This window comes from Ischnura elegans, chromosome 7 (assembly GCF_921293095.1).
Source record: "Ischnura elegans chromosome 7, ioIscEleg1.1, whole genome shotgun sequence".
In the NCBI taxonomy this organism is placed as follows: domain Eukaryota; kingdom Metazoa; phylum Arthropoda; class Insecta; order Odonata; family Coenagrionidae; genus Ischnura; species Ischnura elegans.
In genome coordinates, this window is record NC_060252.1 from 54769712 (window position 1) to 54787907 (window position 18196).

Sequence of the window (18196 nt, forward strand, 5' to 3'; positions counted from 1 at the left end):
CTATTGGGCAGTTAATTTTTGTTTATTAAAACATATGAAATGTCATGCAAGGAACCAGTGGAGGATCTATGGGGATCTAAGAGGGCTATTTCCCCCACCCTTGGGTACACAACTGGGTAGCCACTAGATAGAATGGTAATGTTTTCCAACCTCCACCATTGCTGGAATTTTAATCCCCACTTAGCCTCCCCCCTTGTCCCTATCTTGGATCCACCACTGCAAGGAACCTTTCATAACCATCAATATCCTTGATGAGTATGCATGCATCATTTATCACTTGCTTTCTCCAGAAGATTCTGGAAAGCAAATGTCTATATCCACCTCTGTAGCAAGCTGGGGTTCCTTGTGATGGTATCCATAGGATCTTAGCCAAATAGGGTTGTCCATATAGAGCTTATAGACCATCCATGTAGTCCATCTTTATTTCTGGGATTTTATAAGAGCTGTAATATTGCTGTTAACCATAATTAAAATACTAATGGATGTCTTTATTAGCAAGGAACGTAAGGTAACACCATATGTTTGTATGGTATTTTTTGTGTGGGTTCTAAGAAAGCTCACAGAATAATCCTATAAATCTCACTCCAATGAATTTAGTCTTCAATATGAAAATGTATGAAGTTTAGCAAGTGTACTAATTGTTTGATATAAATATTGTTAGCACTTTACAGTTACACTTTAGGGTTACAGGATCAAATTTTACAATTTTGTGGATTTTTGGGTTTTCAGGTCTACATTTGTGCTCCATTTGCACATGGTTGACATTGAAACCAAAGCACTAACTTTTCACAAATTCATGAGGAACATTCTTCTTCGATGTTTTTAGAAGGCCTATGAATTCTTCATTCATCATAGAAAATGGAGAGTAATTTGGAAAAAACTTACCAAGTTGAAAGCCCAATTGGCATTCATTAAGGATTGTAGTGAATACAAAAGCAGGGAATCCAAGACTCACACAGTTGACCCCTTCACTGAGTTATTGTAATTCATTACTTTGTGGGAACAGCTATTATGTTCATTCCATTTTGTCTTTTCAATGACTTCAAAATTGCATGCGAAGTGCTGAAAGTATAGTGTATTTTTGATGGCGAATGATTTTACTACAATTGCTGTTTCATTTAACCATTCACAAAGAAAAAATACTCAGCACTTTACACACAGCGCAGCTCAATGCACTCTGCTACTTGCGGACAGTCAAAATCATGTTATTTTTAGCTTGTTCCACATTGAACTTGTTAAAATTATTTTTATACTTAGTAGCCTCATTCCAAATGCATCTCATACATTGAGATAAAATTATTCAATGTATAATAAAAATTCATATGATATTGAAAATATATCTAATCCATAAAGTATACAAAGAGCAGTTTACTGCCCAATTTCACAGAGATATTACAGTTTTCTTATTTTTATCACACTTACGTATTTTGCTGAAAGTTTGCATTGCTAAGTCAGCTTTATCTGAGTGTATGACATTGATGATGTAAGTAGGTATCCTATATATTATGTCTATGGAAATTTCATTATAGCACTTACTCACTATAGTACTCGAGGAAAATTTTATTCCTTCCTAAAGAAAGTTTTTCATGTTTAAGCACTCTTATCTTTCTCCTCCATTGATAGGTCAGATTCTTGTGGATCATCTTTAGATTCATCATTTTCTCTTGAGTATGAGCTTTCATTGAATAAACTGTCACCAAGTGCTTCAAAGAGACTTTTCCAAAATAAATCCATCTCATACGAATCCTCTGAGCCAAACTTCTTTTCTGACAATGAATCTTCCCATTCATTTTCCATCGTGGCATTGATTTTTTCAGTGGATGAACTTTTTGGCCATTCTAGATATGTAATTTCATTTATCGAGGATTGTAAATTTCCTGGAAACTCAGGTTTTTCTTGTTCACTTCTGAATATAATTATTAATTTTTCTTTTGGTATGCTTGAAGTCATTTTTTGATATCTTGCCTGATTTTTCCCCTGCAATAAAAAATTATCACATCAACTTGACATGCGTTCAAAGTCCGTAATTAGGGAAACATGCAGTCACAAAACATCTTTCCTTCATAGCAATAATTTTAAAATAAATAAAATATATAAAATTCAAAAGTTATATTATAATTCAAGTCATGCATGTAAAGGATAAAAACCGAAAGAGATTTTTGCACCTTGTACCTACCCATAGTCATATACAATTGCATTAAAATCAGAAGTATGTAGTTATATTATATATATATACATATATATATATTAAAAGTGGTGAAAGGAATGAAAATTATCAGATATTTTGGAGGCATAATTCCCTCACAGGTTTCTCATGTTGTGCAATGGAGCCCTAAATAGACCTGATGAAAATGTCAAATCAATCCTCATTTTCTTAAATTAGGTTATTCTCACCCAAGTTCAAGAAACTAGTTAATGCTTTCCTACTTGAATCAGCATTCTATATTATTGCAGAATACTTTAGAGTGGGAAATAATTTCCCATTCAATTAATAAAATACAATATGTATGCATTATGTTTTTAATATGTAGTTTTTGTGATTTTTATTTTTTTTTATCTGTATTTTTTGTATTGACACATTACGATCTCTACATAACCTGAACGGAATAAAGAATTATTATTATTATTATTAGTATGTGACATCAGAAACACTCAGACAGTTGGAGGCTTTAGATCTTGTGGCAACCCAGTGAGAAATGGGTGGTGGAATCCACGTGGAACCCACATGGAATCCACGTTGAGTGGTGGATATTTGGTGGTGGTGGATATTGAGTGGTTGGACCCACGTGGAATCCACGTTGATTTCAAGTGGATTTGTGGTGATTATCATAAAATGTGAAGCAGAATTTCTAATTTGTGGAACTTAACTCTCTGGTGACATTGCGTCATTTATCATCCTGAAACCACGCTAGTTATGTGAAAATGTATCGCACATTCTATTTTTATATAATTCGTGGAAAGGCAGCCATGAGAGCACATGAAAAATCGTAGACACATATATAAAAGGTTTAGATATAGAGTGGTTGAGGTTTTAATGGTTTTAGAACAGCACCAACTGCTGTTTTAATTTTTCCACCAAATTTCCACGTGGGTTCCACGTTGATTCCACGACCAAAAACACGTGGTATCCACGTTAATTCTCCACGTGGATTCCACCACCCATTTCTCACTGGGAATACCCCTTTCTTTTTCCCACCTCAAATTACACTGATACCTCTTAGGCAATCCTAAATTTTAAGATTAAAATCTAATGGAGAAATCAATCATTATGATATTTCAGAGACTTACTCTCTTATGTCGTAGCTCGACAGAGGTTCCCGGAGTGGGAGGCAATGCCCTGTGTATGGCATGGCTTGATTCGGTAGGGGCAAAAATAAATTAGGAGGCAAAAGGTGGATACTAAAGTAGAGGCTAGGTCTTTACTTAATGGATATCATAATTGGTTCTCTTTATGGCAACCTTCTTCTGCTACATTGAAAGTGCATAGTTCTCCTCCTTCTTCAAAGAACCTTTACAGCGAACTCCACTCTCGATCTCCATTATCAGTCAGGAAGCAAAATTTGGAGTTTCTGAAAGCTTATTTAAGAGAATAAGGAAGGTATTCATGAAACCAAGAATTAATATTTCTGTTTCTGAGTGCAGTTGAAGTATTCTTGTTGACCCAACTTCTTCTGCTGGTTGGATTACTTAATGGGTGTAATATTGAGGAGAAACAAATCACCTCGTCAAAGAGAAGATGGGGCAACTTAGTTGGCCACATAATTAGACAAAATGGCCTCATAAAGGCAACCATCAAAGGGCAGATGGGCTGGAAGAAGGGCATGTGACAGCCTTAAATGAGTTACATAGGCCAGGTTGCAGAGGATGTAAAAGAGAAAAAATACCTCACAATAAAAAGTCTTGCAGAAATGGAGTGGAATGGAGAGCTAGATCAAACCAATCTAAAGACTGTTGACTTATGATGATGATGGCTTGATTTTCAGTCTTCAATGTAACCAGGTAATCCTTAAAAAGTACAGTTGAGGACCTCAAATCCAGAAAGCTTGGGACCAAAGGGCTTCTGGATTTCTGGTTTTTCAGGATTTCTGGTCTTCATAGTATATTTAGTAAATTAATTAATTTATACATGTGCTCATACTCTTGTACTTGATATTTGATATCATTATGTGTCCCTGACAAAGGTTTTTGGCATATGTCCATAGCTTGTACTAACTTCCTACTCATCCCAGAACAAGGCTTGGAGAGTGGTACCACGAGGTGGCAAGTCAACACACTACGCAGAGGAATTTTCAAATGTTCTGGATTTCGGGTTTTCCGGGTATCTGGATTCCGGATTTGAGGTCCTCAACTGTAATTATGTAGGTATGTAATATTGCACCACAAATTCTCAAGAGTGACATAGCCTCATTGATCCGAGTACATCCAGAAGTGAAACTGCCTAAATCATCAGAGATATTGCTATGAGCAATGCAAAGCATTAAATACTTGTATCAGCTTCAAAGGAGGGCACATATGTAATTATAAATTTTAATTACTCAAAATACATTTGGTTCCCCAGTTTTAGGTAAAATACTTACTTCACAGTCCACAAATTCATTTGATATTATAATGATGGATTTCCGGCATCTTTGCATGCACTCCTTGATATATTTCTTCATAATTTTTCCCAGTTCCAATTCTCTGTCTATGCAGAAGAGTCTGTACTTTTTTTTGCTATTTTCCAATTTTGGTTTCAGCACATGACGTACCCAGGACTCATTACTTGCACTGAAATCAAAAATCACCAATTTCATGGTCATCCTCATGGACCACGTGGTCTAGTAAAAATTTTTAATGACAGAGTAGACATTTTATACTCTGGCAAGCCTAGAGTGGCTAGAAGATAGATGCAAAATTTTCTAAAAGAACAGAATAAGGATGATTTAAGAGAAGGAAGAAACCATGAGGAGTACATTGAGGGTTTTACATGACAGGCTGAGATGATGAAGTTGGTTTTTTTATTTATAATTATGAGATTATTAAATCAGTTGAGTTTTATTTTATCATTATTGCCATTCTATTTTTGTCATACAATAAGTAGAAACTTGAAGTAAAGAGTATTAATTGATGTAATATTTTAACCAACTAACCTGTATGAGACTGATGCATCATAAATATATTCTTGTTTCTGCTGGTGTACCAAATTTTTTATAAACTTCCTTATGTACTGGAGAATTTCATAATGATACACAAAAAATGTTGAGGTAACTAGAGCTAATATGGTGGTAGTCAGTAATAAGAAGATAAATGTATTCAAAGTTTCTATCCTGAATATTCCTTTACTCAGCTTTGATTTAAATTTATCCAAGCAAGGCTTCCCAGTGTATTGAACTTCTAGCACATTTTTCTCCCTGAAATTATTGCATAGCATTAAAAATTAAATTAAATAATGTATTTTGTGGTAGTGAACAAATTTCACCAAAGTTTCATGCAATAGTTATGTATCTCCACAAAAATGTAACATAGATGCTATCATAAAGTACTGACATCATTTTATCCAATAATCTTGTACTATTCATACGGATTTAAAAACATTGAAAGATAGCTATGATGATAGTAGTTATTGTAAAAATTATTACTGGTATCTAAGTTGTATGGGTGACCAGCATCTCAGTTCTTCTGGTGGTGAGGTGAGAATATTTCTTCCAGTAGTGTTTAACCAACTTTGTAGATTCACCAGGCTGCAGGATGCACAATCAAGCATATTCTTCGTCAGATCTACATAATCAAGCAAATTCAGACTCTCTAGTGAAGATAGAGATAGGGTTTCAATCCTGTTTCCTGATAGATTCAATTCTTTAATAGATCTTCCAACCATCATGTTTGACAAGTCTTTTAATAAATTGTCGGAAAGATTGATATGCCTAACCTTGTTTCCATAGCCAATCTGTAATTTAAATATTTATATTTTAGAAAAATCAAAGATGAGGTTATGATCTTAAGATTATGTTAGTATGCATGAATGTAGTATTATGTAAGCCTAAATGAACACAGTGTTTCAATATTTTACATCAATGGAAATGCTGAAAGATTTCCTTGGAAAGGAAATTCCTTGGCTTCCTGAGGCCTTCCAGGACTTTTGGGTGTGGGGCCTTTAGCATTGACCTCACGATTTTTAATAGTTGTTTTATCCAAGTAGGTTGAATATCATGATAAAAGGGAAACTTGAAAACAGGGAACCTGCTACATATGCAATGACTATATAAGGTTGAGCATGATGCTTTGCCTGTAGTAAGGAGTGGAAAATGCTAAGTTGGATGGGATGTTGAAGACAGTGATTCAGAGAAGAATGCTGGGCTAGCAAGGAAGTCAGAGGAAGACAACAAACAGCAATGTTAAAGCATAAAATAACATACAACATGAATTTTGCTTAGTGCCAAGATTTCGTGGCCAAGTGGCAGTATGTACTTAGTTCTGGCAGAAAAAGGAAAAAGCTCAAGTTCTGCATATGTTGAACTGAGTTCAGGAAGCATTAAGCCCTAAGGAAATGGGTGACTGGTAATCCTGCACAGGTAAAAATATGTTGGTATGTATGAGGCTTAGAACGGGGTTCTAGCAGTTTCATTGCTGCCCAGTAACATTGCTTAAAATATTCTCTGCATATGGATAAGATGAAGGGAATTAATTAATGAGAATACCCAGTGAGAAATGGGTGGTGGAATCCACGTGGAACCCACGTGGAGAATTAACATGGATACCACGTGTTTTTGGTCGTGGAATCAACGTGGAACCCACGTGGAAATTTGGTGGAAAAATTAAAACAGCAGTAGGTGCTGTCCTAAAACCATTAAAACCTCAACCACTCTATATCTAAACCTTCTATATATGTGTCTACGATTTTTCATGTGCTCTCATGGCTGCCTTTCCACGAATTATATAAAAATAGAATGTGCGATACATTTTCACATAACTAGCGTGGTTTCAGGATGATAAATGACGCAATGTCACCAGAGAATTAAGTTCCACAAATTAGAAATTCTGTTTAACATTTTATGATAATCACCACAAATCCACTTGAAATCAACGTGGATTCCACATGGGTCCAACCACTCAATATCCACCACCACCAAATATCCACCACTCAACGTGGATTCCACGTGGGTTCAACGTGGATTCCACCACCCATTTCTCACTGGGTAGGGGCATGAGGGTGAAGCAACAACACTGTGAGGATGGGAGGGAGGGATTAGCAAGGAAGTTGAAAGGAAAAGACTGTGAGGGACCCTTATAGCTGTATATATCCCAACAGATATTATCTTATATGTCATTATTGGTAATAAATCTCTTTAGGTAGGCCATTTGACAGGGGCGGATCCAGGATTTTTTTCTGGGAGGGGCACAAGCAAGGCCGTATCCAGGATTTTGTTCAGGGGGGGCACAAGGATACACCGCAATACAAAACGAACGCAATGATAATGGGACCGTATTAAAAATCTTGCATATTTTTGAGGGTCTGGCGGGGCACGTGCCCCCGTGCCCCCCCCTTGGATCCGCCTATGCCATTTGAGTTTTTGAAGAACAAAACATCATAAGATAATGAAGTTATGAGGGCTGAATACTTAATTTTGATTGCCAACTGCGGTGGAAACAAGTATCATATAGTATCTTGGCAGAGTTCCTCAATAGCGTGCAATGATTTGACCACTACGCCAACTAAAATATGAACCTAACTAACCTGGTTGGCTATTTAAAATTATAATAAATGCTCACTTTCACTCACACAGTTCTACAACATGAATGTTGGTTGGAATAGGTGAGGGTAGAGCTCACCACAGACTAACAATAAGCCACAGACATGTGAATTTCTCACATTCGGGGTGGGGTTGGCAGTTCCTTTCCCTGGCCACCTTGCACCTTAATGATTTTGATTTTTAGCATCTTCATCCAAGATTTAAACCTGAAGAGCCAAGTACTGGGCTACCACGCTCTCCCATAAAATATGCTATAACCTTTTTTTTAATTCATTTTTACTAACATTTTCATTATATGCTTATGAAATACTCTTAGTGAATAGGAAGCAGATACTTTACCAAATTAGCTGCTCTCCCAAGTGAATTTGAGGACATATCCAGCAATTGCAGCCCACAATCAGGCCATTTCAGGGGTACATTGAAGTTGAAGCCTTCTCCTTGAGAAAATTTGTTGTGGGAAAGATTGAGATATGTGAGGAATTTTAGATCTTTAAATATATTTTGTGGAAGGGAATTCAGTTCATTTTTTGACAAGTCAATATGTGTTAAGTACATATTGTGTTTAAATGAATCTTCCTCAATTGCTCTCATTGCACAACTTGAAGCAACCAGTTCCTGTAGTTGATGTTTGTCTGACAATATTTCCATTGCAAAAAATTTTATTGGTGAACCAGAAATATTCAAAACATTGATATCTTTAAATTGAGATATCACTGAATAAATCGCATTCCATTTGCTTTGTCCATCATATGCGATGAAATTGCTTTTAATGTTTGATATTTTCAAAAGTTCCGGTGTTTCAAATTCAAGTGCGTTGATCTCCAAAGCATGGGAATAGTCAGCAGTCTTCCTGTTTTCCATTGATGCATCAATAAGTTTACCTGTTTTTAGAAATGAACACACAAAGTCTATTAGCTTGAAAATAAATCAGGCTGGTCAAATACATCAAAAATTGTGAAACCAAATTTCAAATAGGGCATATTTTGTATCTAGATATGGAATTTGATCTATCTTGGAAGTTAAAACGTAATAAATTTATGTTTGGGGATGTCTTTAAAGATGGTCCAGTGAGGAAACAAAGTATGAAGTTGTGAGGTATTACTTATAGAAGCTCTTCAGATGGGTTTTCTAGGTGAGGTGCTTATGTTTCTGTCGTCGAGATAAAAATTTAGTTCTTTTGATAAAAATCAAATTGGCTAAAAATAGATATTCAGTGGAACTTGGATAGTTCGAACATCAAGGGACCAGTTAAAAACTTCTATTTCTCCAAAAATTTGATTTAAAGAGGTCCTTAATAATAATAAGTCCAAAACAATAAAATTCATATCTCCAATCCAAACTCTTTATTACATTGACACTCTTGAAATATAAATACTCTCATTAATGCATATTAACAAGACTGAAGTAACCTTAAAACAGGAATATTTATTTCAACAAACTACAAAGTTTGGAACCGTCAGCACGGCAGGCAGAAGGGGAGGATTGGGTCATCAGACTCTACGCTGGCACGCATTTTGTCTAACACAAACCTTTTGGCAATAGAGCATACTTTCCGATGGATTCACAATTATTATGAGTGGCAGATTATAATTTATACCTCAATTTGACACATCAAAAATTTGAATTACCCAAAATAAAATTTGAATTATCCACGATTTTTACCATTGCTTGAATAAAAAATGCTAGGGACCAAGAGAAATACTCAATAAAGAAGTTTGAATTATCCAGGTTCCACTGTATTTAAAATAGCATCCAGACAGGGCCGACTCTAGACATTTTTCTAGTGTAAGCAAACAGCATTTTGTCCCCCACCCTCAAAAATAACCTAAGAGGTAGTAGGATTAGTATTGTATATTGGACTGAGTGCTTTGGTGCCCTACAAGGTCACATACTTATAGCTTAACGCTTAAACCGGTCTTGCACCTAGATAGGTTTTAGCCAGTGGGGTAACTATGGAGGGATAGATAGATACCCCCAAACAGTGAAGTCATGGTAAAATCAGCAGTGCCGGAACGCACTTTCCTTAACTTTTTTTATAAGTGAAATATTACTTTGTGTCTTTGTTATTATAAATTATAATTTACATTTTATTGCAAAAAAATTTATTTTAGTTACAAATGCATGTATTGGACATTTGGAGGCAACAAAATTGATATAAGTGTTATGTATTTGATTATTATGTCTTATGTTAACCAGTGCCAGAATGGCATTCCACCACCTTCCAGCTCCATGTTTAATACTATTCCAATATTTAAAACTATTGTCTAGTTTTTACATATAATAACTGCATCTGCTTATAATTAAATATGATGTAAAAAGCATTTCCAAGCATGTCATTTTTCAGAAATTACCTGCTGTTGCCTAGAGGAGGGGGGGTGGGACCCCCGCAGGCTCTCCCTATCCTCCCCAAAGCATATTCCTAGTTATATGCCACTGGTTATGACCATACACAGAAAAGAAGAAAAGTTACAACTCTTTCAAATTTTCTTTGGATCTTATCTCCTCAAACCCATTCAAATCACCAATCAACTCCATGAAGGGGAGAATTTTAAGAATTCAAGAAATTGGTGAAGCAGTAAGGGTATCCAGCAATATCGATCAGCAAAAGGGACATGAGGAACAGAGCCGTGGGTGCTTATTTGGGAGCCTAAATGTGAATCCAACTCATGAATAACTCAGGAACTCATTTCACAAAATGCCTTTGATTATTAAATGATTAAAAAAGCAACTAAATATAGCGACACAGTTCGATCCATATTTTGCAAATTTTTTTCTTCATTGAAAAAATAATTCTGCGTAATATCCTGTGCTTATGTGGGCTTTGAATATTTCTTTTAATGAGGATAGCGATGACGAGCTGGCTGGCTGTGGAGACGCCTTAGTAAGTTATGAGTCCAGAAATTTAGTGCAAGTGTGCATCATTCAAATACACACGGATTGTGTGGAATAATTCACTATTAAAAAATTTTGTTCAGCAATGCACACCACATAGTTGTCGTCTGGGTTGCATAACTATTTCCCAAATTACCTATTTTTCTGAGAGGACAGAGTAGATTGCACAGAATTTGCTCTTTCAATGAGGTTAGCATCACGATAAGGAGACGTCTTTCAAACTGGTTAGGAATTTAGTGCAAGATTGCACCGTTAAAATATGCAGAAATCGTGTGTGGAAACACTCGTGGCGCTTTGAATACGCTCTAAAAGCTGCATTGCAAAAAAGTTGCCTTAAGACAACGGTATTCAACCCGCGGCCCGCCGGCTAATTTCTTGCTGCTCCTAGAAGCTAAAGAAATTACTGTATCGTAACTACAAAAATTAAACCAAATATCGACACACTCGTCAAAAATAAACAATATCAAGTATTGCATTGACTGATTGAACTTGTTACTGTGACACATGACTGTTTTAAATTGCGAGGAATAGCATTGAAAAGTAATAAATTTCATTGATCACATCATCATGTGTATAATTTTCGGTTGATACCCCTAGTTATACTTTATTTCCCCGTGAAACTCGGATCAATTTGTCCGCCAGCGACGCTAGTGGCGATTTCTGTAAACTCATTTAAATGCGCGGTGGGTGACAACACATTTAGAGGTAAATTTGAGGATCCTCTTTTTTTAATAATTGTGATTGTGGTCCTACGGACGAGGTGAAATCGATTTTTGGCCCATGCATTAAGAAAGGTCGAATACCCCTTCCGTAAGCAATCCTTAAAGCCATAGGTGGATCTAAGGGGGGCACGTGCCCCCCCTCCCCATACCCTTAAAAATATGCAAGATTTTTAATACGGTCCCATTGTCACTGCGTTCGTTTTGTATGACGAGGTATCCTTGTTCTCCCCCTCCCCGCATAACAAAATCCTGGATCCGGCCTTGCCTCCCAGAAAGAAATCCTGCATCCGCCCCTGCTTACAACAAATGCACTCTCTCTAACTCGCCTTATGGCTAGCTGTGGAGTCGACTTTGTAATTAATATCTTCGGCATTAAAAAAAAGGATCAAGACTTACACGAAAATATGGTTATGGCCGAATGAGAGTCAGCGTTTGACCGTCCTGTTAAATGGCTATAGCTCATTCTTGAAGGTATTTATTACTTGAAAACTGAGTGAATAACTTTTTTATGGCAAAACACTTCCCAAAGACTTCATTTTGATCAGGATTATTTTGCTTTGATGATCTCTTTTCATTTGAATTGCTCAGTTGAACTAATCACGCGTATTGACAACATCCGAACAAAATGGCCCAGATCGGTAGACTGAGTAAATTCATAAGCGCAAGAACGGGCGGGGGCCAGAAGGGGAATTTCCCATGGCACGATTGATCTTGTGGAGCAGTTCCTTCCAGATATCAGAAGTTGTATCTTACTTTTATCATGAAAAAACACTTGATTTGAAAAATTATTTGTGCCTTCATCCCTAGCAATTCCGCTCTGATAATTATCGCTTCACAAAATGTTGTATGGAGACAATAAACTCCCCTCCCTACCCCTGCATAAAACAGAGTTCAGGAAAAATTTCAATTATCCCATTTATATGACCCAGGAGCACACAAGATTCCCCCCTTCCTAAAGCATGGGATATATTGCCCCTCCCCACGATTGGGGGGAATGTTTCTTCCCTGGCTGTGTTGGTGAATGAATCCACCAACTTTTTTCCGCATTTCGTTGCCATTCCCTACGTAAATGACTATAGAATATGTTTGTTAATATACTATGCATTTCTTAAACTTATGTTCTATTTTTCGAAATTTTTGAAAGTTTTATCATCAAAAACACCCCTGAAAATACACATTTATAAATAGCTCATTTATTGATGAATACTTAAAAGAATAAATAAAATACCTCTGCCATACTATACCGCTCTCGAAAAAGCGACCAGCATCAATCAGTCGAGAAAAGTTGAGGCCACCAAAATAGGAAAGCGGAGAAGTTTCTAGGCATAATGACGAACACCCGCGAAAGTTGAAGAAGAATTCGAGTGGAGGTCCTCCAAAGTTTTACTGGTATTCAAATAACTTTGATAAGTTTTCTAATATATGGAACTTTAGATAATTATCGGGGTTCTTAATGTAATTCAATGAATAAAAAACTTAAATGCATCCCCAGTCTAGGTTTTTTTGTTGCGGTAGTCTTTACTGAGGCATGCATATTTCATTGCTTTCATTTTTTAGTTAATTTCACGAATATCACAAAAGAGGATCCCCTATTCCAGTGGCGCAGCGAGGGGGGTGTTTTGGGGGTTAAACCCCCCCCCCCCCAGAGCTCAGAGAAATATTTAAATTTAATCCATTTTACTTAATTGGATTGATATTACTAATAGAATAGTGTAAGGCTTAATAAAATACCCCTTAGCCGTAAAACTCATCATTTTTTTTACCGTTTATCTTAAAATTCCGCAATTTATTAATCTCGCACCTACCGCTTATCCTGTTGGGTATTCCATACCACCACACACCCCGGTATTAGTTGCACGCAAACCCCCCCCCCCCTCATCCTTAATTCATGGCTGCGCCCCTGCTCTATTCGGCCTGTAAGTGTGTTTTCATCCGACGCGCATTTAAAATGAGTTTACAAAATTCGCCACTCGCGTCGCTGACGGACGCAGTGATCCGAGTTTCACAGGGAAATAAAGTATAATTATTATTATTATCGTAATCAGTTACAATTTGGCAACTGGCCAGGTGGTAACATGTACATACAAAAAAGAAAACACAAAATATTTACGAAGTCACATATAAACTAGGCAGTGTACAAGTTTTAAAAATTCAATTAAAGTTTCTAAATAAAATAAGTCACTTTTTTCAGCTTTTTTTTAAATAATTTTACGTTACATTACCATGAGCGATGTCAACCCTAAATTTACAACCATGATGATGTGATTTATCGAATTCATAACCCTTCAATGATATTCTTCGCAATTGCAAACATTTTGATGCAAAATATTGGAAAAAAAGTGGATCGCATTGAGCTCATCACCGCGCCGCGGACATTTTTTAAAGACGATTAAAATGTGACCGAAGTGGCAACAGAAATCAACATTGTATAGGATGGAATTGGGCCTCCTATATACAGTTCCTTTGGCTTATTCGTTCAAAGCCGGTGCCAGAATGTCTTTCTAGGAATAGCTTCGATTGTTTAGAGAAATGCACTCACTAGGAAGGTTTCACAAGGTTTTACAAGGGGCACGCACTTGCACAATCTGAAGTGTGCTCAAAGGCGCCATGATACTAATATATTAGTACCATGAAAGGCGCGTCAAAATTGCGTCGCGTAAAGCGGTGAATTAAATAGAGCACAATAGAGAATTCGTGGTCTTGAGATGGCAACATAGCGTTCAAATTTCGTTCGTGCCTTTTCGAAATTCCACGCCATAAAGAAAAATTAATGCAGTTCTAACCTGCACTATACCGTGAACCATGTAAAATGGCCTTAAGACTGTATCTTACAAAAATTTTAGAAAGTTGGCACGCATTGATTACTCGCTCGGTCTTGCATTTTTTACCCCGAATATGCCCATCCATCTACTCACTTGTGCACATTCCTCGGTTGACTTTGGCGTAAGAACACGCAAAAATTATAAATTATGAGGACATCGTTAGAATAATGTTGAAGAGACTAAGTTTTAAAACAACTTCCGGGTAAAATGTAGGATCTCTGCGATCCCATCATTGGCAGATTTACTTTTTTTCGCAATTCCGAATATCCCCTCACCTTTTACTTGCACAAATGAAATCAAACTTTATGATAACTTTAGGGATGGAAAATAAGATTGCTAAATACTACCTATACTTACTAGCTATCAACATTAATAAATATTTGACACAAGAATATTATTCGACTTTCAAAATCACAATGGGTATATGCAAATACATTTTTGTCATTGAAAAAAATACGAATAGAAGTGCTTAGTTTAAGTAAGGATATATGATGATATATACTATCATAGCTAAATAAAAAAACTGAGACAAAACTTATTTACCTGTGTAAGATAACTGCCCGTTCTCATGCCAATTTTCTTTCCATCGAATCTTCGCGCTGATTCTGCAAGCATTAGGTTTCCTGCGTGCGAATAATATTATGTTCTTAGTTTATGAATAAATTTTACATCCATTAAATTTATCCTTCTACTTGGCTTATTTGTATTAAAATCTAGAGTTATGGTAACCTTTTTTACGGCTCTCCGGTAAGATGGCCAAAATCTTTTTTTTTAACTGATTTTCTCAATCAAACGCAATCAAATTTAGAATTAAATCAGCCCATCCGTTTGGGCTAATAATTGGTATATATTATACCTCGTAGTAACTTGTTTTGGGCAATGAATCTAAATGGAAAGCATTATGAGGTCAATTCAATCAGAAACCGTATGATGTCAAATATAAGCCATCCCTACGCGAGAAATATGACGGATGAAAATATTGAAGAAAACTTTCCCCTAGAAAGTCCACGAAAAAGGTATTTGCTACATATGGAAGAAGAAAATGAAGGAACTAAAATTATTAGCTTTGGAAGTGGAGAAATGGAGGAATTCATTGCATTTCTCTCAGGAGTGCGGTAAAATTAATGAATCAATCGGCTATATCATAAGAATTGATATGGCCCCAATATGAACTACTCCGTGAATAGTCTGTATTTTTCTGATAACGCGTAATTTTTCCGGGTTTTGATGAAAGTACATATTAAACACATTTAGGTAGTTCTTGGGATATTCGCTATTGCTACTCATTTGTTCCCATCCCATCAACAACGGCAGTGTCGAATACATATGGGGGACGCGCGACCCCCCATTTCTAGGCCGCTCGTATTGCCAAACATTGCAGAACCACAATTGCAATTTTTTGTATCATAAGATGACATTGTCTTCTATATGTGTATCATGAGTTTAAATGTTACTTACAGAAACTTCGTGTTTGTCTTCATTATTTTTTTATTACGATAAAAGTTAAGGATGGCTAAAGATATCTTTTACGCCCCCTCCCTTTTTTCTGTATCCGCCACTGACCAACGGTCTGCTAAATACCGACACCAACTTATATAACCCTTATATTGGCCTAATTTATTCGGCTACTTGAGTATAGGTGAAGTAAAGTATTGATTATTGGAATATCATTGATTTAGATTAAAATGTTATCAAGCAAGTTTGAATAAGTTCGACTTAAAATATGCGCCTACGAAGACGTTTAAACGGGACATGTTTCGGAGGTATTTCCCCAATATTTACTAGAAAAAATGTTTTATTCGTTATAAATGAATTTTGTACACACTCCCTCTCCATTGAAATATTCCTAAGCACATTTCCTCTTTCATCGACCCTCTTGCCGATAGTACTTAAATCATGACAGCATGTTCCCACGTGGAGGCTGACAGAAGTATGAATATTTTTTATCTACTGTCATAATATCAGAAAATATGCTAGTGATTTTGGTATTTTTTATAATTATAGTTTAACTCATTGATAAAATAAAAATAATTCATGTTCATTCTCCATTAGCAATCTTTATTGTTAAATTCCAAGGGTCATATTTACATGCTTACGAAATTCTTCGGAAAAATCGATCAGCCACTTCATTGGGGAAAGTTGTACTAGTTTCAATATGCCCAATTAACCAGAATGAATTGCTTAAATAAAAATAACTAATTTGAATTCCGAATTAATGAATAAAATAACATCAATTTTGACGTAAATGTAGAATTTTTCCTATTTTCATGAATAAGATAACTATACTCACTCTTCATCTCTTTCGATGCAGTCTCCTTCAATATACGCAGTTCCAATAGGAACTGAGTCGATCACTTCAAATGAAGTGGGTAGCTCTCCTTTTCCGGGATACCATTGAAACGCTCTTCTCCGAGGTAGGATGTTGTGCCCACATATTTCTGGAAGAGTGTCCCGGTAGGACAGTGCTATCTTCCTCGTGCACCTACTCCTACCCCTGTTCTCTCCAATCACAGACTCAGGTCTCTCCAACACCAGTCCGAATTTTATGTCGAGGTAAAGGGTAATTTTCTTCTTCCTCGGGTAGATTTCACCGGCCTTGTTCAATCTTTTGTGACTCCATCTATCTCTTTCGCACTCCGGACCGTTGCATTTCGGATGAAGGACGCAGTTCAGGACCCTATCGTCTCCGTTCTCGCCAGCGACTACCGTGCAGACGGAAGCCTCCAGATTCTCGCGTTGACGTCTCGATGCCGCTGGCGAGCATCCCGCGAGATCGTATATCTTTCCGAACGAAAATTCTCCAGTCGACATTGAAGGAACCAATAAAACAACGGCTAGTAACAGCGATGTCATTTTTTTCCCGATTTATGTACCGTGCCACGAAATTGAACCTACCTACCTCCGATTCTTTTGCCTAACTTGGGATAAATGAGTTACTGAGTATGTGAATAATCTTGTCTCGGAAATTATCCATGACATTTTTGTCCTTCCGGAATTTAAACAACTCTGCGTTATCTCTCTTCTTTTCTTCCCTAACTGAAGCGGTTAACTTCCTGTCTTTAAGGAACGTGACCGCAACCTTATCACGCCTGCGATATCAGCTCATTTTTAGGAATGAGAGGCCGGATGAGTTTATTTTCTTCCTGTTTAACTTTACATTACATCTAATCTTCGATTTATTTTCTTTTGCTATATGGCAATATATTTCTTCTTACATCCATCAACATTCAATCATCCTTTCTTCTGAGTTTCAAAGGGAAGGGTTGTCCATCTTCTTTTTCTAAATTGAACCTTTAATTTCGATTAGAAGTCCATTCATGTAAAAATACTAATAGAAATATCTTAACCATTTCCACTGAAATTCAAAAAAACTATTGATTTCAATTATATCACAATGAAATATTAAATTTTTCGTATTCCAATGCGGATGAAATTTTTAAAATCAGTATTATCATGTTTTTTCATCATTCACAGCATTTTACTTAAAATCGTATTGAGCTGGAGAAAGGCGATCAAAGTGGTAGCGAGCCTGGGTAGAGAATCAGATTCAAAAGGCTAATTTCAAGGAGAAGGGAATTTAAGACTTTATTATTCCGTAGAAGTGTGTTAAAGACTGGTAATGTGCGTCGCGTTGTGTGATGCAGACACGTGATCAAATTGGCCGAAGGACAGATAAGCTGAGGGCATTTGAGTAGAGGGGGTTTAAGACGGTGCGAAAAACCAAGAGAAATTCACCCAGTGAATTCAGCGCGAATATAAGCAGGAGAGATTTTCGGATTCTCCCCATGCGATCAAAAATTAAACGATAAAGTCCTAGGTCACGTGATATCTGATGGGTTGGAATGGCTGATTGCAACGATAGCATTTGTTTTCAAGTTGTTTTTTAGATTATAAATTTAATTTCTATTGAATTTCAATGAGGAGGACTTGTAACAGGATTCATAAAAAAATTGATTTGCTAGAATGGTCCACTTCCCGAAATATCATTGGGACCGGGATTTCAGATGCTGTGAATGAGACGGATTCTTGT

The 18196-nt window shown here is 36.5% G+C and overlaps 1 protein-coding gene across 1 annotated transcript; it reads right to left on the reverse strand.

The window, feature by feature from the left end:
* Nucleotides 1-1323: 1323 nt before the first annotated feature.
* Nucleotides 1324-17177, reverse strand: LOC124162582 (toll-like receptor 2 type-1). Its single transcript, XM_046539160.1, has 7 exons — nucleotides 16457-17177; nucleotides 14710-14789; nucleotides 8070-8611; nucleotides 5619-5926; nucleotides 5130-5390; nucleotides 4578-4767; nucleotides 1324-1977 (listed from the first exon to the last, which is right to left on the reverse strand). The coding sequence occupies exons 1-7, from the start codon at nucleotides 17017-17019 to the stop codon at nucleotides 1591-1593; spliced, it is 2331 nt and encodes a 776-aa protein (XP_046395116.1). The 5' UTR covers nucleotides 17020-17177; the 3' UTR covers nucleotides 1324-1590.
* Between the last annotated feature and the right edge of the window lie 1019 nt (nucleotides 17178-18196).

Coding starts and splice junctions, on each gene's coding strand:
- LOC124162582 (XM_046539160.1), bottom strand. CDS start 17,019: ATGACATCGCTGTTACTAGCCGTTGTTTTATTGGTTCCTTCAATGTCG. Junction 5,927..8,069: donor TTGGGAGAGCAGCTAATTTG/GTAAAGTATCTG, acceptor TTTAAATTACAG/ATTGGCTATGGAAACAAGGT. Junction 1,978..4,577: donor ATGAATTTGTGGACTGTGAA/GTAAGTATTTTA, acceptor TTTTTATTGCAG/GGGAAAAATCAGGCAAGATA.